Here is a 21,497-nt window from a genome sequence, read left to right on the forward strand (position 1 = left end):
TCTTAAGTAGCCGGTCAGTGACGGGAGCCGGTGTCCCCGGAGGAGACCAGTAGTCGTCCTTTTGGCGTACCCACCCCTCTCTGTTCCCAGCCACCGCGGAAGCAGTCACGGTGCTTGCTTTATCAGGAGACACTCAAAACCATCCTCTGCCATAGCTCCAACCAGGTTTCTAGTTGTAAAGTATGTGGGTGCATATCTGCGTGGGTCTGTACATTCAGCCATATGCATACATGTTCGCTACACCTAATATGTGTAGATGTATATTCCCAGCCTGAACAGTCGACGGCAGGTTTCCAGTAACAGCCATGTTCGCTTTCAGTATGAAGTGGATTATAATTTGACCTCGTGTAGGAGCTTGTGAATATTTCAGTTTCAAGACTCTTTCAGAACCGAGTGAGAAGAAGCAACTTCAAGAATGAAACTGGTGATTCCCTAAATCCTTCCCTAGTTGTGCCAGAAAGGTCTTCTGTCTTGGGTGTGGTCCTTTTCCTTATGAATGTTGTTTCCTTATAACGAGGTCCAGATTTTGCTTTGGAAATCAGTTGCTAGGGCAACGCCACACAATCAGAACCCACTTCTGTGCGGACACAGGTGTGTATTCTCTTGGTGGGCATGCACCCCCAGGGGCGCATTGGGCTTTTCTTTAACTCCACTGGAGACGGACCTCAGCCAGAGGCCTGCTGGTCCTGCATGTGCCAGGTGCTTGGGTGCTGACGGCCGTTTCAGTAAGCAGGTGTAGGCCAGACCCTGTGAAGTGCAGTGTGTGAAGAAGGGTCCTCTCTTAAAGACCATGACATGGAGCTCAGGGGATCGTCAGGCTTGCTTTGGGTGTTACAAGATGCGGAGATGCAGCTAGTGTGTTTATAATGAACACAGTCTCTTAGAAATCCATAGTTGGATATTTGAGAATCCCAGGTGGCACCAGTGGTAAAGAGCTCGCTAATACAGGAGACATGAGGGACGTGGGTTCGATCCCTGGGTTGGGAGCGCACTCCAGTGTTCTTGCCTGGAGAACCCCATGGACAGAGAAACCCGGTGGCCTATAGGCCACGGGGCCACAGAGCCGAACACAACTGAAGCGACCTAACACACACACAGACACGGAACACTTGGGAAGAAACGGTGTCCTTCCCTGTGGACTGGGTCGGGGACAGACACGACGGCTCTCTGCAGAGTGTTCAGGCGTGAGTCTGGTTGCGAAGGCAACCACGCGGGCTCATGCACGCGGGGCTCCTGTGCCTGTGTTGGTTTCTGCGGTTTCTTCCAACCCAGCAACTTGCTGTAGATTTTCACTCACTTTGTTTTGTTATTATTGTTGTTTTGTATTGTTTTGGGGAAGAAGTGGAGTTCGGATCACTTGTTTCCCCTCAATAAACAGGGACAGAATGGAAACAAACAGTAAAATCCCCAAACGGAGATGCGCTTTTTCCTCTGAAAGGGGGGAGGATTGGGGATTGGACTTTCCTGACGACTTCAGCCTCTCCCCAGGTTTTCCACATCCGCCCCCTCTGGTGTGTTCCACATCGCTCCCAAATTTCTTTTGAAGATGTCATAGTTACATGCAGAACCAAATAAATAAAGCCAAGGAAGAACACCAATGTGTGGAGAGAGAGAAAGTGTCTCCTATTTTAAAAAAGTTATCTGCCCTCCTGGGCTTCCCTGGTGGCTCAGGCAGTAAAGAATCTGCCTGCAGTGCAGAGACCTGGTTCCATCCCTGGGTCAGGAAGATCCCCTGAGAAGGGACTCTCTGCCCACTCCAGTATTCTTGCCTGGGATATCCCATGGACAGAGGAGCCTGGCAGGCATGGCCAAGTGTGTATCAACAATCTATGGTCAGCTTCTCTGCTGCTATATTAAACATGGAGAGAACACTCATACCAATTCTCATTCATACACAATCTCTTCAAAATGATTTAAATTAAAGATGAGTAACCTTTCCAAAAGCTTGAGCTAAAACAAAAGTTCATCACAAAACTTTTTCCACCTTCTCCTCAAGTGTCTACTCCAAAGGGAGAAAGGGAAGGGCTAGATCCAGCACGCGGGTGTTTCTAGACGTCGTTGCAAGGTTTTGGGTAGACTGTTGGCCTGTTTTGCTTGCTTGGTTGTTTTGCATTTGCTCAAAGATTTGCTTTCAAGATGAAGTGGGGTTGTGAGAAGGGAGAAAGGAAGGAGGTGGGGGTGTTGGCAGAGGCAGAGGTGACCGCCCTCCCCCAGGACACAGGCATCGAGAGGAGAGTACACCCAGGCGTCTCCAAACCTGCAGTGGCCGGAGCCGCATGGTGTTCATACAAATCTGCGCTGAGCTTCAGAACACTTTCATAGGTCATGACATAGTATAATTTGTTAGGAAACTGTAAAAACTCATGGAAAAGAGTCACATAATGATTCCTAATAGTTACAACTTATGTTTTTATCATTTAAAGTCATTTATATCTAGTTTGTTATTTTAAATGATATCTCTAATTTATGATCTTAAATAATATTTTCCTTTGAAATGGTTACTTGCACTTACTATTTTATATTTGCATCCATTCAGTTATACCACTATTATTACGAAATTACTCAAAGGCAATAAAATGCTGAGCCTTTGGTTGTCAGAGAATCTCAAATTTAAAGATACTTAGAAATTGAAGTCACAGAAGCATAGGTTTAGATTTGTCTTCAGAGTTGATTATCTGTAAATAAAGGCAGAAAGTAGCTGACCGTTGTATCTAGGACATATCTCTCACTAAGAGATTCCAGGACCTGGAAGATATATTTTAGAGAATAAAATGTTAGCTGAACAATAAAAGGAAGGATTTTTATGCAAACATAAAAGTATATATATATATGTATATTCCTGTGAGTCCTATGTCTATTTCAAGTTTACATAAATGATTAAGAAAAAAATTTTATAAAAGTTCCAAAAATTTTAGACCAATCCTCTTTCTTGATATAAAATGAATCCTTCTCCAAAAGTAAAACATCTGTTTTCTAGATGTTTTACTAGAAAAATTACTATTGGCCTGATTAATGCAGTATCAAGATAAAAGCATTAAATTCTGAAAGATCTGTTGCCTGTAGCTTCCCCGGGCCAGACGTCCAACAGTCCCCATCTATGCTTCATCTGTGCCTCTCGTTCTGAAAACTGGTTCAAAAGTAGTGTTTCACACACTGGTATTACTGTTTGGTCTGGGCTTCATCGTAGAAATAGGTTCTGGGGTTATTTTCTGCACATTTATGGGCTGCGGCCAGTGCTGGTCTAGGGTTAATTTTGTTGGCAATGTCGCCGCACTCTGGCATCTGGCGTCCGCCCCGTGGGCAACACGGCGCCCCAGGCTGCCCAGAAGTGCTGCTCCTTAGTCTGGTGCATGCTCGCACAGCTGTCCAAGCCTTCCTCTGGCTCCAAGCACAGACGAAGAGATCAAAACAAATTCCTGCTGCCGCAGCTTCTGAAACGTTCTTGATTGCCTATCACCTCTGTCAGGTGGGAGTCCTGCCATTTCGGTCATCTGCTTGCAGTGCCTTCTGAGAGTTCAGTCTGTCTTGAGAAAAGCACTGAATTTGTGTCCTAAGAACAGTGTTTCAAGAGAAGACATTTCAGTACCAGTAAAATTGTGCAGTTAATGGCGCATACGATCAGAGAATTCAGTAAGAAACTCTGCTGCAGAGTGCTTAAAAGACGTTATGTTTCCTGGTTGGATGTCACGAAGCAGTTGGTGAAGGATTATGGAGATGTCTTGTTCTCTGAGAAGGTCACTGTCTCATCATTATTTATGTTGATTTCTTTGAGCAACAACTTATCATGTAACACACGGGAAATGATTAATCAAGAGTTCAGGTATGGAGAGCCTTTTTTTCTTTAGCATCGAAAGTAAAATATGATTCATGATTACACCGTTTAAGGTTAAAAAAAAAATCACCTGAAACCAGAGAACGACCCAGGATGTTGCAGTGTGCCCCCGACACCTGCTTTATGTCTTTATGTATCAAGGTCTCTTCAGATTGTTAAATAATCACATTTGTCTTCGGTTGGTTGAAAAAAAAAATTCATTCTCTTGACACCTGTTATCGCTTTTAGATCCCTCGAGAGCAGAAAAGAAAGAGAGCAAGTGCCCCACCCCTGGGTGCGATGGAACGGGCCACGTAACCGGGCTTTATCCACATCACCGCAGTCTGTCCGGATGCCCGCACAAAGATAGGGTCCCTCCAGAAAGTAAGTCCGCGTTTCCCCAGCGCCCTGGCGTGCACACGCCTGCGCCTCGTTTCTGCGTCCTCTCGCCTGTCATTCCATCTCCGGTCAGTGCCGCCTGGCGCGTGTGTCCTCCTTGTCCGAGGGGCAGCTCGGCCAGGACCCCGGCCCCCCACCACAGCGTCCCCTCGGTGCGGTCCCTGCATACCCACCTCGGACCCCAGCTCCACATCAGTGCCATCCCCCGTGGCCCCCGAGCAGACGGCCTGGTCCTGCCTTCATCCCAAGCTCGCGGTGACCCTCGCCAGGCACCTCCCTCCTTTCCTCCCCACAGATCGCAGCCCTGAGTCTAGACAGTCTCCGAGGCATCCACCCCGCGCCCCACGTGCTGACCCCCAAAGAAAAGGGACTCCGAGGTGGCTTTTGCCCAGTTATCCGAACTTCTCCATCCACGCGAACCAGTATTTATGTGTACCTGCATCTCTATTTCATTATGTCCCAACATTTCTACACCGTAAAATCTTAAGGAGGTTTAACTCGAGTTGGTTTCGATCTTACGAATCTATTTGAATTAGTTAGGTTCTGAAAACATGCATTCCATCTATGAAAAGAACTAAATTTATTTTAGAACTGAAATGACGTACCTTTTTTTGCTTATATTTTCTCAACACATAAAGTGTGCCAACTATGAAGGTACAGTTAGAACTGATGGCTCAGGAAAAAGGCACTTTTTCAGGAATGACTGTGTCGGCCCCTGATCTGGGGTCTAAGGCGGTGGGGGTCCCTCATCCTGTAAGACGCGGTTTCTAGCGGGGACCACTCGTCGCCCAGCTGGAGAAGCGGCAATGGCCAGCTGGTGGTTGAGGGGGCCCTTCTGGGGACTTCCCCATCAAAGTGGCCAGCTTTGGAGGAGCAGAGAAAGCTGTGCAGCTTAGAGGACAGGTTGAGCTGAGTGTTTTCAGATGACGTATTTGTAGAAGCTGCTGTGGCTGCAGGCTTGCAGGTGGCCCCTGGCAGTGGGAAGGCCAGTCTCTCGGAACCGTCCTGCGAGCGAAGGCGCAGGGCTGTGGCCGCAGCGGATTGCAGAGAGGCCGCGCCCGTGTGTTACATGAGCAGAAGCAGCTCGCTTCACCCCGGCCGCTTCCGCCCAGCACCCCTGGGTCAGGCACCCACTCGCACTCATCCAATCCCCAGTACACCCGCAGGGGCATTGGCCCTGTTTTCAGATGAGGAACGGGAGGGCCAGGCGCCTCCTCCTCCCCTGGGAATCGGCTCGGCACCTGGCGTCTGAGGATGCGCGCCGCTTTCTGAGCTCCTCCGAGCAGAGAACAGAGCTCAGACCCAAACCCACCTCTGTCCCAGCCCCGAGCCAGCTGTCTCCATGGAGACCTGGGCTCGGCATTTGGGTTCAGTCCTGACCGGCTGTGTCGTGGGGCAGGAGACCTGCGCTCTGTACCACTCGTCCTCATCTACAAACAAGGCGGGAGGACCCAGCACTAACGCCTGAAGAACAGGGAGCTTCTCTGTGCGCTGTTTCTTTGAGACGTCAAAGTAGAGCATCCGTTCCTCTCACGCCTGAGCGATCCTCCTGACCCCCCATTTCCCCAAGAGCAGTCTAGAGCAGTCTCCTCTGCACCCCGACGCCGCGTCAGGCCGCACCTGGCTATGCCTTTTTCACGTGCCGTGGACTCAGCTCTGAACCAGGGTCACCGTCACTTTCTCGGGCACCCCCAGGAGGTCGTTTCCAAAGATGGGCTCATACAGGAGTGTTTGCCATAGAAATGACAAAGAGTCAAAGCCTCCACAGAAGTATGTCTTTTTCTACTTTTGATTTGTTAGCTTTTTCTGGGCCAGCACACCCTAAGCGCTTTCCTGTCCAGTTGAATTCCGTAAAGTAGACTGTACCCCAGCTTTGAACACACCTTAGAGGAACAGAGGACTCACGGAGAACAACACGAGACACAGCTTTGCTCCAGGAGCCCCCAGCCCGGCTTGGCAGGGGTCAGCCATGTGCATGAGACAATGTGCCCACCTCACCACCAAGTTCCAGCCCCTGCTGCGGGCATCAGGGCCAGGGCCACCGCGGGCTTCACACGGGTGATGCTCGGGCCGTCCTGTCTGAGAGGGAACCCTGGGTGTTCTCTAAGAGCTGTCGTGATGGTCCACATGGGAGGCCCGGCAGGAAGGAGGTGGTGCCAGAGGGTCAGGTCCAAGGAACGTTCCAGAGACAGGCTGGCAGGACAGGATGTGAGAAGGAGAAAGGGAGGCAGGTTGAGAAGACACCCAGGAACCTCCCGGGGTCGACGGCGAGTCTCCCCACATCACCGAGGTGGGGAATCCAGAACAGGGCGCATCCAACAGGGAGTCTGGTGGCCTGGACTCTCCAGCTGAAGCTGGACGCTGTGTGTGTTGTTCCCCACGGGCCAGACGGCCAGCCGGGACTCTCGGTCAAGGTCAGACACACGGGGCCAGTCCTCTGGGCAGCGTCAGTAAAATCAGGATGAAGCTGCTCAGAAAGGAGGCTGAACAGGAGCCTGGACTGGGAGGTCTGGACACAGGTGTGTAGGAAGGTAGGCAGAGGAGGGGACACAGGAGCGGAGACACTCCAGGGGCAGAGGACGGGGCAGAAGGCGGTTTTTCTGAGAGGCCCACATGTTCAGGGGGTGCCTGAGAAAAAAGTCAGGCAGAAGGTGATGCAGAGGGCAGCGAGTTTGCCGAGAGAGGCTGGAGCTGACCCCCGAGAGGGAGACTGGGCCCGGGAGGAAGCCGAGACCCCTGCAGACCCAGGGCAGCACAGACCCCGTCCCAGGGCAGGCTGGATGCGGAGGACGGAGCAGGTGTTGGCAGGAGAGGGTGGCCCACCACGCAGGCAGGAGCGGAAAGCGTGTGCCGTCTCCAAGGGAGACTTAGCACTTGGAGGGTTCAGTCTCGGGGAGGAGAGGAAGCTGCGTCACGGGGAAGGTCGTGAGCAGTGATGAGGAGGTGATCGGGCATCAGTGAAGGGCCAAGAAGCGAGCTGAGGAGGGCGGGTCAGAGAGCGGGTGGCAGGGGGCAGGGTCACGCCCCAGAGAGGAGACCCCGATGCCTGCTCAGGCCGCGTCCTGGCAGAGTGAGCCCCCTGGCCGCCCCGCACAGATGGAGCCTGGACCGCTGGAACAGACAGGGCTGAGGGGGCACAGAGCCCCGTCGGGGGGACATGAGGGGCTTCGGGGAAGGGAGGGAGGGTCCCTGAGATGAGAGGGGCTCTAGGCAACAGCGACACACGGGGTTCGGGCGGACCGTGTTCGCCGGGTGCCAGGGCAGCCTCGCCACAGAGGGTCAGCACGCCCGCTGCACTGGTCCCACGGAGCTCAGGGACCCTGGACGGGGGGCCAAGGCGGGGGCGGTCACGGCACTGCTCACCCCCGGCAGACCCCACCGTCCAGGGCAGCGATCGGTCAGTGAGGACCAGAAAGGAACGCACGAGCAACAGTCCAGGGCTGTGACCTCCTCGGGGAAGCTCGGGCTGGCTCTCCGGACAGCGTGGCCTTCTCCGCCCTGTAGGCCAGGCCCTGCACCTCCCTCCTGGTGTCCCCTGGGCCCGCATAGCTCTTTGTTCCTTGTATAATCAAGAATAGGACGCCCAGTTCCTAAATGAGAAGCCACCCTCTAACTCGCTGTATGTACACTCGGGTTTGGGAGGCCTGTTCACCCCCGCCCCCTCCGAGTGTTTCCAAGGCAGAGGCGTGTTTACAAGCTGCTGATCTGCGTGCTGGACATGGCTGACCCCCGCCCCGAGCTTGCGCCTGGAGGCCACACGGGGACCCGGGTTTCCTGCCCCAGTGGGAGCAGCCCTGTGCTCCCACTGCTCGAGCCCCCACTCCCGCCCAGCGCACCCCGCCTTGCATGCTGGTCAGAGTCAGGTGGAGACCACCTCCCCTTCTTCCTACCTGTGTCTCCCTGCCCATGTCCATCTCAGACGTGTGTAGGACTGTCTGTTGTAAACTAACCCAGCCTTTGTTAAAATGACTGCATATACTTGTCCTGGGACCGTTTCTGTGTTTTAACGCTGGGCTGTTTTCTCTGCCTCTCCTTGTCAAGTTCTTGCCATGCATGAGAATGTTCTCAAGTGTCCCACTCCAGGCTGCACGGGGCGAGGGCATGTAAACAGCAACAGGAACTCGCACAGAAGGTAAGCAGAGCTCCTGCGTCGCTGCAGGGAGCCGATCGCGGCAGCCCCTCCCCGTGCCCTCGGGAGGGGGCGCAGCCCCACGGGACAGGGGCCTGGGCACTGCCCTCAAGAGAGGGAGCTGAGCCAGCCCAGGGCACCCGGCAAAGCTCAGGGCTTAGACCCTGAGTCTGCAGGTGTCTCCCCAGCTTGTGATGTAGTGACGGTCCCCTAGAAGGTGTCCTCCTTGAGGTCAGATCCCGGATGGAGCCATAACCATCTTCAGTGACTCCAAGGAAGGCAGGAACCTCTCCCTTAGCTTCCAGGGGTCAGGAGGTCCCCTCCTCTCCCCATCAGATGGGATGGCAGCTAGAGACCACAGACCGAGCACAGTGTGACCTCACTCGGCCGCCCCGTGACCCCTACTGGCACCCCGGTCATCCATGTGGGTGTCAGCAGGTGCCAGCACGTGTGCAAAGAAGCTGGTGAGGGCACAGGCCGGGAAAGGGGCCCAAGGAGACAGGCCCTCCTGGCTGCAGCTGCAGAGCCGCACTCTGCTCGGGACAGACCCCGCTCTCTTTCATGCCTGGTCCCAACTTCTGCTAAGTGACTTCTCAAACTCAGTTCCCAGCAGGCCCTTTTTACCCAACAGCCTGAGAGTGATTCCTTCACATTGTGTCTGTCCTGCCTACCGTCCCAGCTTCACCAAGTTGCATCACGTTATGTCTGAATGGAGGGAGTTGCATCACGTTATGTCTGGATGGAGGGAGTTGCATCACGTTATGTCTGGATGGAGGGAGTTGCATCACGTTATGTCTGGATGGAGGGAGTTGCATCACGTTGTGTCTGGATGGAGGGAGTTGCATCACGTTGTGTCTGGATGGAGGGAGTTGCATCACGTTGTGTCTGGATGGAGGGAGTTGCATCACGTTGTGTCTGGATGGAGGGAGTTGCATCACGTTATGTCTGGATGGAGGGAGTTGCATCACGTTGTGTCTGGATGGAGGGAGTTGCATCACGTTGTGTCTGGATGGAGGGAGTTGCATCACGTTGTGTCTGGATGGAGGGAGTTGCATCACGTTGTGTCTGGATGGAGGGAGTTGCATCACGTTGTGTCTGGATGGAGGGAGTTGCATCACGTTGTGTCTGGATGGAGGGAGTTGCATCACGTTGTGTCTGGATGGAGGGAGTTGCATCACGTTATGTCTGGATGGAGGGAGTTGCATCACGTTGTGTCTGGATGGAGGGAGTTGCATCACGTTGTGTCTGGATGGAGGGAGTTGCATCACGTTGTGTCTGGATGGAGGGAGTTGCATCACGTTGTGTCTGGATGGAGGGAGTTGCATCACGTTGTGTCTGGATGGAGGGAGTTGCATCACGTTATGTCTGGATGGAGGGAGTTGCATCACGTTATGTCTGGATGGAGGGAGTTGCATCACGTTATGTCTGGATGGAGGGAGTTGCATCACGTTGTGTCTGGATGGAGGGAGTTGCATCACGTTATGTCTGGATGGAGGGAGTTGCATCACGTTGTGTCTGGATGGAGGGAGTTGCATCACGTTATGTCTGGATGGAGGGAGTTGCATCACGTTGTGTCTGGATGGAGGGAGTTGCATCACGTTATGTCTGGATGGAGGGAGTTGCATCACGTTGTGTCTGGATGGAGGGAGTTGCATCACGTTGTGTCTGGATGGAGGGAGCTGTTATCAGTTTCACTGTCATTGTTGCTCGTCTGATAAACTTGGTTACTTGTGCTAAGTTTATAATGAGTGAGGTCACAAACTTGTACCCCTCGGCAACGTTCCTGGGCGTCCTCTGGAGGACCGTGATGTGATGGCTGGATCAGCCCCCTGATGCCTGATTACAGGGCTTACAGCATCAGGTCCTCTGTGAATCCTCACCAGAATCACACCGATTCCGGACTCTGTGTGTATGTGGGTGAAGCCTCTGCTCTGTGAGCAGAGATGCACAAAGCAGACACCAGGGTTTCACGAAAAATCAGCTCAAACACAGAAGAGCACCCTGCTGCCTCTTCCTGTAAATACGTAGGTTCAGAAAACATTTTACAGGAGCCTCAAGATCATTCTCCCTTCCTCCCCCTTCTGGGTCTCTTTCTGGGGAGGAGGCAGCCAGGCTGGTCAGCCTGTGTCCACCGTGCGGAGGTCAGCAAGTGCCAGAGAGCCCTGCACTCGGGATTTTCAGAAACCCATCCTACCCAGTGGTCAACTCCCCAGCAAGCATCCCAGAACAGACACTGTGTCTAAGATTCTGTGTCTCTTGAATGATTCTGCCTCTGTTTTGTCATCCTTGAGAAGGGCTGTGCATTTGCTGACGTGACGCGGCCATTAGCATGTCTGATGGAGCTGGGGGGTAAACATGTGAAGCCCCTTCCCGGTTCACTCCATCCCTGAGGCTCGGGAGCCTGATGCTGCGAGAGGGAGGGAGGGAGGAGCTGATGGGGTCGATGAGGGGCACTGCGGAGGACGCTTAGACCCCTGTCTTTGCAGCCTTTCCGGATGCCCTATTGCTGCAGCAGAGAAATTGGCCAAGGCCCAGGAGAAGCACCAGGGCTGTGACGTGTCCAAGTCCAGCCAGGCCTCGGACCGAGTGCTCAGGTACCGGACGTGCCATCGGGATCCCTGCATGGCCCTCCCCACGGGACGGGCGCCCGGACGCCCCCGAGGGGTGGCCGTGCTTGGGGCAGGGCGGGGGAGCCGGTTCAGTTAGGGATCTCACTGGGGCCACGACCCCAACCCCCGGTACCATGCAGCACCCCTGGGTCTCCCCAAGCCCTGGGACTGCGGAGGGAGCCGTCTCTGGCTCTCCTCTGGCCCCGATGCTCCAGGCTCTGGCCGGAAAGGCAGCTGGAGAATTCACGGGGTGCCCCCAGTCACTGCATCTTAATCTGGGGGAGAAGGCAGCACCCCTGCTCCAACCTTTGCGTTCCAAGGGTGCCCACGTCCAGTGCAGAGAAGCCCCGTCCTCAGGTGCCCCCAGGAGGCGGGCGGGATGATGTCACCTGTGTCGTCGTCCCCACTCAGTGGGTGAGGAAAGCAGGGTGCAGGGGGCAGAGGACTTACCTGAAGGCACTCGGTCGCTGGCCGTGAAGACAGGGTGGGGGCAAAGGTCAGCTGGCGCCCTCCACTGCGACGCTCAGGACGGCTCCTCGCAGCCAGTGAGGAAGAAGCCTCGCTTCCCTCGACACTCGTTTCCGCATGCTCCCTTCCAGCCCTCACCCAGGTGCGAGCTGGTGGCCCTCCATATTTAGTCAGGCTCACAGCAGCAGCCTCCCTGTCCTTGTGAGAATCGCACCGAGATCCCCACGGCTGCTGGTGCCCACGGCGGGGGCACACACGAGCTGGAAGGGATTCTAGCCTGGCACTTAGGGCAAGTCCAAGCTGACTCCTGAAGGGCAAGCAGTAAACACACGTGCACACACACACACATGCAGACGTAAAAGCACACACGTGTGCACACACTCGCACCTGCACATCTGCACACATACACACGTACACACACACGACATACACAAAAACACGTGTGCATGCACAGTGCCCACACGCACACATACATGCATACATAGACGTGAACACAGATGCCTGCACACACACACATTTGCACAGACATGCACACCCACCTACACACACATGCACAGATACACACACCTGCACGCACAAACACAGAAACATGCACACCCACCTACCCAGATACACACTCACACAAACACACACACACACACACGCATGCGATTTTGCTTCTGTTAAATTATTTCTTTGGGATAAATCACCTGGAAAAAACCACTAGGCAAACGATACAAACACCTCCCTGGTTTTGTCGTGTATTACTTCCCATTTCCCTGAAAGGATTTTGCCATAGTCATTAAACTCCTTTTTATCTCTCAATAGAAAAGTTAAAATCTTTACAGAAAATGAGAAATGCTTCACTGGACAGAAATAAGAAAATAAAAGCCTTCTATGATCCTACTGTTTAGAGAGAAAGCTCAGTAAATTCTGGGGTGCGGCCCTCGAGGCATCTTCTCCTCGAGGTCGCTGCCCACCCAACGTGCCGCCAGTGCCCGTGACTCACGCTGCTCACAGGCGCGTCCACACCAAAGGCGTCCCTCCCCGAGGACCACTCAGCGCAACGGCGCCCGCCCCGGAACCCGGCAGTGCGCATTTGAGAAGGATTAACCACAGGAGAGTTTGAGCAAAGGGAGAGGTCGGGGCGGGGGGCTTCTGTTCAGGCCCCTCCCCTTGCACAGGCCCCCCAGGGCTGAACAGGTCCCATGCCCACCTCCTTCCCCCCGTCCTGGGCTCGGCTCCAAGCTTGCCTCTCACTGAGGCGCTCGCTGGCCGCGTGGCACGGATAAGACACATCGGAAGTGGCAGATGTCGCCTCGTTCAGAGAGAGGCCTCCTTTCTGACCCTGAGCCCGGGCCCTTTCTCCATGTAGTGTGACAGGAAGCCACGTGAAGTGACAGTGAAACAGCAGGCCCTGGGCCGGGCCCTCCGCAGCGATGACCTGCCCCCAGCCTTGGGCAAGGAGCGCAGAGGCAGAGCGGGGAAGAAGCCTGGGGGCAAAAGCCCCCTCAGCGCTGCGGGAGGCATGGGACCGGCCAGGCTGGGCTCAGCTCTGCAGCCCCCCGGGGCGCAGCTCGGCGCTGATGGCTTGGCCGTGAGACGGTCTGGAGGCCCTGGACCATCCACACCGCTTCACGGTCCCCGAATGCCTTCACGAGGGGCCGCGCATTTGGGGCGGCGGCGGGATGGGAAGACAGGAAGGAAGGAAGATAATTTCAACCTACGATTGTTCAGCTTCTTATGCTTTTAAGAGTCTTCGGGCAGGTGGCCTAACAGGTCCTTGAGACTCGGGTGGGGGCTGCGGCCCTGCCCCACGCACCCCACACACAGATCCCTGCTCAGGCCCCAGCGCCTGCTCCATCTCGTCACCAAACATCCCTCCTTGACGCCTCTGCTCCAGCGCACCCTCCCTCAGAGCTGCTCGCACCTCCTCGGGGCTCAGGGGTTGTGCCTTCCAGGCCCACATCCCTTGTCCTGGACGAGTGGACAGTCCCAGCCTGGGCCTGCCCACCCTGCCTCCTGCTGTCCCCAGAGAGGCACGGGGCTTTCTTGTTCCTTATCGCTCAATGTTCCTGGTGTGTTTCCTGCCCCATCCTGGATCTTAACTTTGACAAACGTCACCTTCTCCCTTAAAACTGAATGGACTGTCATGGCCCCAGGTGTCCTCCATTCCCCAGGACTCTGCGAGCCCTTGGGCTCCTAAAACAAGGTCACAGTCCAGGTGACCTTTGAGGGCAAGGCCCAAGCTTTCATTCATTTATGACCCACCCCACTGCCTACTAAAAGGCCCCAAATAATAGACATTTCACTAACTGTTACATCTTTCTGGTGATTTGAGAAGAAGCAAATAAGGTAAATTATAACATCAAAGTAAGTGTGTTGGTGATTTGATAAACTTGTTAACATACAGAGAAGTTTGGGGCAAAAAGTCTAAGGGAATTCTCTGCACCAATTTCCTGTAAATCTAAAATTATTTTTTTTTAAGTCTAAAAGGTCCTTTGAGATAGATGGACACGCAAAAAGCAAGATATAATATTCATGAATATGTAACTGAGAGTTCTTCCATTTAAATATTTTATTCCACAGTGTAGAAAAATGCAGGAATACGGTAACGGCATTGAAAGTGCAGGTCGATGTTTGTCAAAAACGTGCCAGGACGTGCTCCGTTCTCTCGTCCAGCTCTGTAGCATCGTCTCCGTCCACATCCTTGAGACTGTTGCCCTCACCCCTCACATTTTGTTAAGGGAGCTTCTCTCGCTTCGCCGTGCGTGACGCTCGCCGCACTGTCTGAAGGCCCCGCAAAGGAGACACGGGGGTCTGCGGTCCCTCCCCACATCCACTTTGCGTGATCTTCTCCACACTTTCTTAGACTCTGAAAAGAAAAAAAAGGGGGGGGGGGCAAAGGTTAAGTATTTTATTTTCTGCTCTTTTATTTCCAAAAGGTCGGCATCTTGGCAGAAGCCAGTTTGATGTTGTATCCTTACAGCACGCTTGGCCTTTTCTTGAGAAAACAGAGCTGGGATTTTAGTGTGAGATCCCGGTTCCTTAACACAGCTCAGAAACACGATGTTCTCGTTTTAAGATGAACCGCGTCTCATGTGTGGCCGTGAGAAAGCAAGCTGTCCGTTCTCTCTCTCTGCTTCCAGGCCCATGTGCTTTGTAAAGCAGCTGGAGATCCCACACTACGGCTACAGAAACAGCGTGCCCACCACCACGCCTCGCTCCAACTTGGCCAAAGAGCTGGAGAAATATTCCAAGACTTCGTTTGAGTACAGCACCTACGACAGCCATGCTTACGGCAAGCGGGCCATAGCTCCCAAGGTGCAAACCAGGGACATATCCCCCAAAGGATTCGATGGTAGGAGGTGCACCCTCTTCTACATGAGCGTCACGCTTGCCGTTGATAATGTTGTTGTTGTGCATATCCATTGCCTACAAACCGACCGAGCATGGGGTCGCTCGCTGGGCACCAAGGAAAGCACGCCCGCAGCCTAGGCGGGTTTCCTGCGGCCCCAGGTACCCGCAGGTGTGGGCGAGCAGGTCCTGGGAGAGGGAGGGGGCGGGGAGGGAGGGAGACCCCTTCCCCGTCATCCCCAGGGCAGAGCATCACCCAGGCACCGGCAGGTGGTGGAGACAGACAGCCGTGGGCTCGTCTGCTCCACGGCGCTGCTGAGACGTGTCCTCATCTGCACCAACTTCCTCTGATAGACGCCCCAACACAGACAAAGCCAGGAGAGCTGGGGTAGCTGCCCGAAGTTCCTGGTCCTTCTGAGGGTTCTGTGTTCCCTGCCTGTTTTCAAGTCAGGATGCATGGTACATTCATTGGGGAGATTTTTAAATTCTCATGTCTATGGCTGCACCCCAGACCAGTTAAATCTGACTCCCCAGACATGGTCCCTGTGGACAGCATTTTTAAAAATTCACCAGTGGATCTAACATGCAGCTTCCGCGGGCCCCACCAGCCTCCTTCCAGCGGGCTCAGACCCCAGGGTGGGGCCTGGGGAGTGTCCTGTCCTGGCTTTGTGCCTCTGTCACTGGCCTCACTCGTGGCTGCCTCTGTGTCCACCAACAAAGTAGAGCCCAGAAATAGGTAAACGTGTGCTTCAGGTGGAAAGGGCGTTTATTTTCACTCGTGCATATTTGAACCCACAAGAAGGGGTGCAAACGCTAAACAGACTAGTTCCCACGTCATCACAGAGCTCACTTGGTAAGTAACTGAAGCACAGAGGGGAGACTGCGTCCTGTGACTTGCCGTATCTGTCTAACCACGTTTCTACTTGCAGTTCTAGGATATATGGACTTAGTTGGCAGACGTTACCGATGGGGACATGGGTTGTGTACGCTGGGTGATTTAGGAGTCTTATCTTGGCGTTCTCCAGCAGAGGCCAGGAGAGAGGGTTTGGAAGATTTCGGAGCAGCTCTCTGAAAAAGATATTTAATTAAACTCTCAGCACACCAAAAAAATCCATTTAAATTGAATGCTTGGGGAGTTCCAAAACCGTTTAACAATTCCATATGAGTTGCTGCACATTTTTCTACATTATTTTAGTCATTCTTTACGTTAATAGCAATTAGTTTGCATGGTGAATGAAATGTAATATTTCTTTGATGTATCTCAGATTGATTACCCTTGCGTGTATCAATTCTAAATACATAGGAACAGAGATGGAAGCGGAGAAAAGGGAGTGGCTTAGGGTATAACATAATAATTGAGGGTTTTGTAGTAATAATTTGCTAATTTCAGGCTTTGTTATAACTTCATTCATTTGATGCAAATGAGGGGTCTGAAGAACCTGAATTCTTCAGGCCACACAGTTAAGGTCTGTCCTTGTAGGGTCCCGGTTCACTGTTGTTTTGTAGGGTCTGGTGGCCACTTCTGCACACGGCCTGTTGTCCCACGAGACCCGATTTCCTGTCCCGTCCTTGCGTTGTTCTGGTTGGATCTGTGAGGTCATGACCAGGATCACCATGCCCTTTCTCAGCTCTTCCTCGTGTAGCCTAGTGGTACTAGACACGCGAATCCTCCCATGTGGTGGTTCCTTGAAAGCAGAGGGAGCAATTATTCCAGGCTGCTGGCTGACTAGGTGCAGCTCAGCCAACAAGGCTGCGGAGGGGAACCTGCACCTGTTCGTGTCATTGGCCCCCAGAAAAGACCCCTGCTGTTGCCCTGCTCTTCAGCTGGTCCCCACATTAAAAGAACACAGAAGAGGCACTTCAGCACCAGGTCTTCTAGGAACTGAGGGAAAGGGAAAGGCAGCCTTCGTGGCGTGGCCGGCATCTCCGGCCGCCCCCAAGACGGCTGTCTCCAAGGCGTGCCCCGGGTGCATGATGGCTGGGCTGTTGCCCCCAGAGACAGCGGAGGGGAGCATAACGCCTGGGCATGGGGCTCAAGGTCTGGGTGCACGGAGGCTGGAAAAGCAGGACCCCTGACCCAGGTTCTGGGGTCGTCCCTCACATTACCAGCCATGGCCAAGAACAGTCAACAAACATCGATTTATTCACCCGCGTCCTTCCAGACTCTCAGTAGTAGCTATCTGTGTGTCTCATCTACCTGTCTGTCTATCCCTCTCTCCATCCATCTGTCCATGGGCCCACCTATCTGTCCACCATACATCTATCCATTTTCTCCCTCTTCTTGCTTTATAACAAGCTTTAAGGAAGAGACTGCGTAAACAGAAGACAGTGAAACACACCCAGGCACAGTAAAGCAAGGGTCCATGCTGCCTGAAGGAATTAGCAGGAGTTTTACCAAAGTGGTGAATTTTAAACTTGATCATGAATGGAAGCTACCAGAAGGCAGGAAACCCACAAGTGAGTGGAAGCTTCCAGCCAGCTGGCGAGGCAGGACTGGAGATGTGTGAGAGAAGGGACAGAATGACCCGGAGGCAGTGAGGAGACGACTGTGTGTCATCTGCCTCGGGGAGGACACCGACATCGGACAGCCCAGTGCGGAAGCGATACAGGAGGGAGCAGGCCCTGCAGGCTGCCAGCCCTGCGCCTCAGCAGCCCCTGGCTGGCGTCTCCCCGCCTCCCCCCAGGCCTGTTTTATGGTGAGCTAAGAATGGCATTTCCACTTGAAATAGATGGGGGGAAAAAAAACAAAGAAGAATTCAAATTTCAGTGTTTAGAAGCAGTTTTCCTCACCCATATCACCGGTGGCTTTTTCCCAGAACAACAACCCGACGTGCGGTTCTGGCAGAGACCTCGTGACCGCCAAAGCCTCCACCACTGCCAGGCCCTTGGCAGAAAGTTTGCAGCCGGGTCTCAGCCATCCCGCTGTGTCTCTGAGCGGTTTATCACCACCCTCAGGCTTTGTTAAGACCCTACATTCTCAGCCCCGCACGAGGCCCCCTCATGAGCCTCCCTCTGGGTTATTCCCAAATTGCACGTTCTCCTGACCATGGTTTAACCACTCTCTGTTCAGGAAATCAACTCTGAATTTTCATTGGATGAACTGATGCTGAAGCTGAGGCTCCAATACTTTGGCCACCTGATGTGAGCAGCCAACTCACTGGAAAAGCCCCTGATGCTGGGAAAGATTGAAGGCAGGAGAAGGGGATGCCAGAGGATGAGATGGTTGGATGGCATCACCGACGCTATGGACATGAGTTTGAGGAAAGTCAGGGAGATGGAGAAGGACAGAGGAGCCTAGTGTGCTGCAGGCCACGGGGCTGCAAAGAGTCAGACAGAGCTCAGCAACTGAACAACAGCTGCTCTTCAAAGGCCTTGTAGCTGATGTGCCCACCTCCCCATCGCCTGCCCGCCCCTGCCCAGGCCTCATCACTGGGGTAGGGAGGGTCCCTGGGCGAGCCCTCCTGTGCCTCCAGGCCCCATTCTCTGGGCCAGGCCTCCCTGCCTCCACCCCCACCCCCAGGCCAGCCTCTCCCTGGAAGACCTGCCTCCCCATTCTCCTGCCCCCCACACTCACCGCCGCCTCCAGAAGCTTCTTCCCCAACCATATCCTTGGGACAGATCGCGCCTGGACTCAGAAGCCTGCCCCTAGCCTCCTCAGACCTGCTCGTGCAGAAGGAGGGATCCAGGCCTCCCCCTGCAGCGCTGGGTCCCACGTCCCATCTCCCAAGACCCAAACCCCACTGGCGGGTGCGACCTGGGCGGACAGGAGCCGGGCAGAGGGCGCCCAGAGCAAGTGAGCAGGCGGGAGACCACTGAGAATCCAGCCCTGGTTTAGACGTGATAAACCCTAAACCACGTGAGCAAACTGCCTTCCGGAGATGCTGCTCTTCCCCTGAGGACTCTGCATGCACGTCTCGGCTTGCTTACAGGAAAGTACCGCCAGGAACCCACATGACGTCTGGGAGTCAGGGCTACGAATTAGGGGGTGCAGACCCCTGAGTCCAACCAGACTTGACAGGGGCACAGGCCCAAACTTTAGGGGGCGGATCCTCAGGAAGCATATCTCCGTCTGTGTTCCATTTTGTCTGATTTTCACAGAAATTCAGATCAGAAGGCCACAGTGATCTACTCCCTACAGAAAATGATAATTCAGAAGGGCAACACACCCACGTCCTAAGAGTCTTTCAGGCAGAGTAGACTAAGTTGGAAGGTGGTTGGTTGTTTTTCTAATTCATCATCTTTAATCACTGGAAACCCCAACCTGTTTTTCCTTCTCCTGCACGAGAGGGCAGGGCACTTGAAGAGATCCTTCTCAGCACGGGGTGAGATCAAATGGGTTCCTGACATTGTAAATGCGAGGGCCTCTCTCTGGAGTAGAAGCTGTTCCGTCTCCTAAGTTCAAGGATGCGCTGGCATCAAGGAACAGGCATGCGTTTGTTTGCCAGTTGATTGGGAAAAGCTTTGGTGGAAAATAGCTTTGTCAAAAGAAAAAGAAAGCAAATTTTTACTTGGTTAAAGTGGAAAGGGGGCTGCCCCGGGGCTGGGAGCGAGGCAGAGTTGCTCCTGCTGTGTGGCACCCCTGGTGTCCATGCAGTGAGCCCCAGAAGCTCTGCGTGTGCTGTGGTTCCGTTGCTAAGTTGTAGCCGAGTCTTTGCGAAGGCGTGGACTGCGGCACGCCAGGCTCCCTTGTCCTTCACTGTCTCCTGAAGTTCGTTCAGATTCATGTCCATTAAGGTAGTGATGCCATCCAACCATCTCACCTTCTGCTGCCCTCTTCTCCTTTCGCCTTCAATCTTTCCCAGCATCAGGGGCTTTTCCAATGAGTCGGCTCTTCATGTGATTGGTCACAAGGATCACTGACACTAACAGCTTTATAAATATTTTACAAATAGGAAGTAATGACTAAAACCAAAGCGCTTCATTATCTGAGAGACTTGAAGTACACAGACTCCTATTTGCATTTGGAGCAAAGAATGCATGATTGATGGCCCGCAGTGAAAGGATGCTTGTGAAACAAATGTTCTGCGCGCCTTCCTTCTGGGTCATGTGAGCTGACAGGCACATCAACAAATTGTCCAGTTCCATCAGCTGCTAAAATTCTGGACGAGGCCCATCAGCTTGGCATAATCCAGGGGAAGTAGAGTCTTTTGATTTAAATATTTGGTAAAGTCAGTGCCTTTTACCAGAAGTTGCGGAGTGCAATCTGTTGCATAGAGATGCGTATGCCGTTTACATTGTTTTAGAAACTGAAATCCCCTCATTGCAAAACAAAACTTTGTTTCTTATTTATGTGGACCATATTTCTTTTCCTGAACCAGAAAAAAAAAATCCCTCTTTTCACTAGGGGAAAAAAAAAAATCCCTCCTAAGTGGTATTTCATTTCTCCCAGTTTTTAATATTCATGTTTTTATAACAAAATTGTAAACAATGTTAAGCCACAAACTTGAGTCCTTTCGGCGAGTCTTGTGAGCCGCCGAGGGGCCGGCTGCCCTGGCTTGTTTATAGAATCTGCTGGAGGTGCCCCTGCGCAGCCCCAGCCTCCCCATCTGTGCTCAGACGGGAGACCACGGCCCCCCTGCTCTGTCTGCTGCGCTGAGCAGGTGTGCTCACAGGGGAGAGAGGAGGGAAGAAGGGCAGGCACACACACAAGTGTGAGGGCTGGTCCTCGGGCTTGACCGAGTCTGATGAGCAGGATGGAAGGCGTTCCTCGCACTGGGCGGGTGTGAGGGTGTGGAACTGGGCCCGGGCCCACACGCAGGGCTTCAACAAGGCCAGCAGCTTCCCCGAGCGGCTGCACACGCAGAGCCTCCCCATGCCGCGTCCTTGGGGTCAGGAAAGCTCAGTCTCCGTCCCAGGTCGAAAGGCGTCGATGGTGAAAGGCAGTGCTTTCATCCCTGCTGGAACAGGGCGCTTTGGGGCCACTCTTGGGGGTGCGATGATGACCAGCAGTGGTGGCTGTGAGGTTGCGGTCACTTGCTGCCGGGTGGGCAGGGCACCAGGATGGCGGTGCTGAGGACGGGAGCGGCGTCCCCTCCCTCTTTCAGAAGAGGTGACTTGTCTGCCAGAATGATCTTGATGGGGCTCTCACGTGCACACAGGCAGCCTTGAGCAGGGCTGGAGCCCCCTCTGGGCTCCCCCGCACCTCGGCCTCTGTCAGGGTGACGGCTGAGCTCCCTGCAGGAAGGGGCCTGTGCCCTGTGAGGGGGTGGCACCCTGCAGACCCTGCAGTCAGTTCTCCTGGCTCCCTTGGGGCTCCCCTTGGAGTAATTCCCGCCCCCTCTGCAGGGTCAGGCGAGCTGCTGACTCCTAAGCAAAGGGCATCCTGTGTCTTTAATGACCCCGGACACATCCTAATCAGTCATCCATCAGTCATCTTCCCGTCCTTGCGCTAAAGGAGGTGCAAACAGCTCCGGAAGCCACTCTTGCCCTGAGGGCTGGAGTGGGTGGTCGGGAGACTGGCTGGTTGCTCAGAAGGATCCCTGAGCAAAGCTGGTGGCTGGGATGCACACGAGGGCAGGGCCCGCCCTTCCCAGACCGCGGGTGCTCGCAGACCCACAAGAGCCCTGCCTGTGCATCTGGGCCATCTGCACAGGGCAGGATGCCCCAGAGGCCTGCTGCGGCCTGGCCGCGCCAGACAGGCCATCCAGTCCCTAGAGGGATGTGTGGGCTGCAGGGTCCCCATCTCCCCGTGAGAGTAGACAAGCAGCCATAACAGAAGCCAACCGTGGGCTGTGGTCAGGCTGGT

General features: G+C 54.0%; 1 protein-coding gene and 1 long non-coding RNA gene across 5 annotated transcripts in view; one reads left to right on the top strand and one right to left on the bottom strand.

Moving 5' to 3' along the window:
* Nucleotides 1–21,497, top strand: part of MYT1L (myelin transcription factor 1 like) — a 133,545-nt gene that overhangs the window by 40,527 nt on the left and 71,521 nt on the right. For all 4 annotated transcript variants that reach the window (XM_055579548.1, XM_055579550.1, XM_055579546.1 and 1 more), the window contains exons 6-10: nt 4,061–4,195; nt 8,252–8,342; nt 10,826–10,933; nt 14,545–14,756; nt 17,972–17,974. In XM_055579548.1, the coding sequence (XP_055435523.1) occupies nt 4,061–4,195; nt 8,252–8,342; nt 10,826–10,933; nt 14,545–14,756; nt 17,972–17,974 (549 nt within the window). The remainder of the gene's footprint in view (nt 1–4,060; nt 4,196–8,251; nt 8,343–10,825; nt 10,934–14,544; nt 14,757–17,971; nt 17,975–21,497) is intronic.
* LOC129650748 (uncharacterized) lies at nt 13,990–16,431 on the bottom strand. The gene is made up of 3 exons (XR_008713980.1): nt 16,192–16,431; nt 15,603–15,820; nt 13,990–14,270 (listed from the first exon to the last, which is right to left on the bottom strand). It is a non-coding gene; the product is annotated as an uncharacterized LOC129650748 (long non-coding RNA).

The sequence above is a fragment of the Bubalus kerabau genome, chromosome 4 (genome assembly GCF_029407905.1).
Source record: "Bubalus kerabau isolate K-KA32 ecotype Philippines breed swamp buffalo chromosome 4, PCC_UOA_SB_1v2, whole genome shotgun sequence".
Classification (NCBI taxonomy): Eukaryota; Metazoa; Chordata; class Mammalia; order Artiodactyla; family Bovidae; genus Bubalus; species Bubalus kerabau.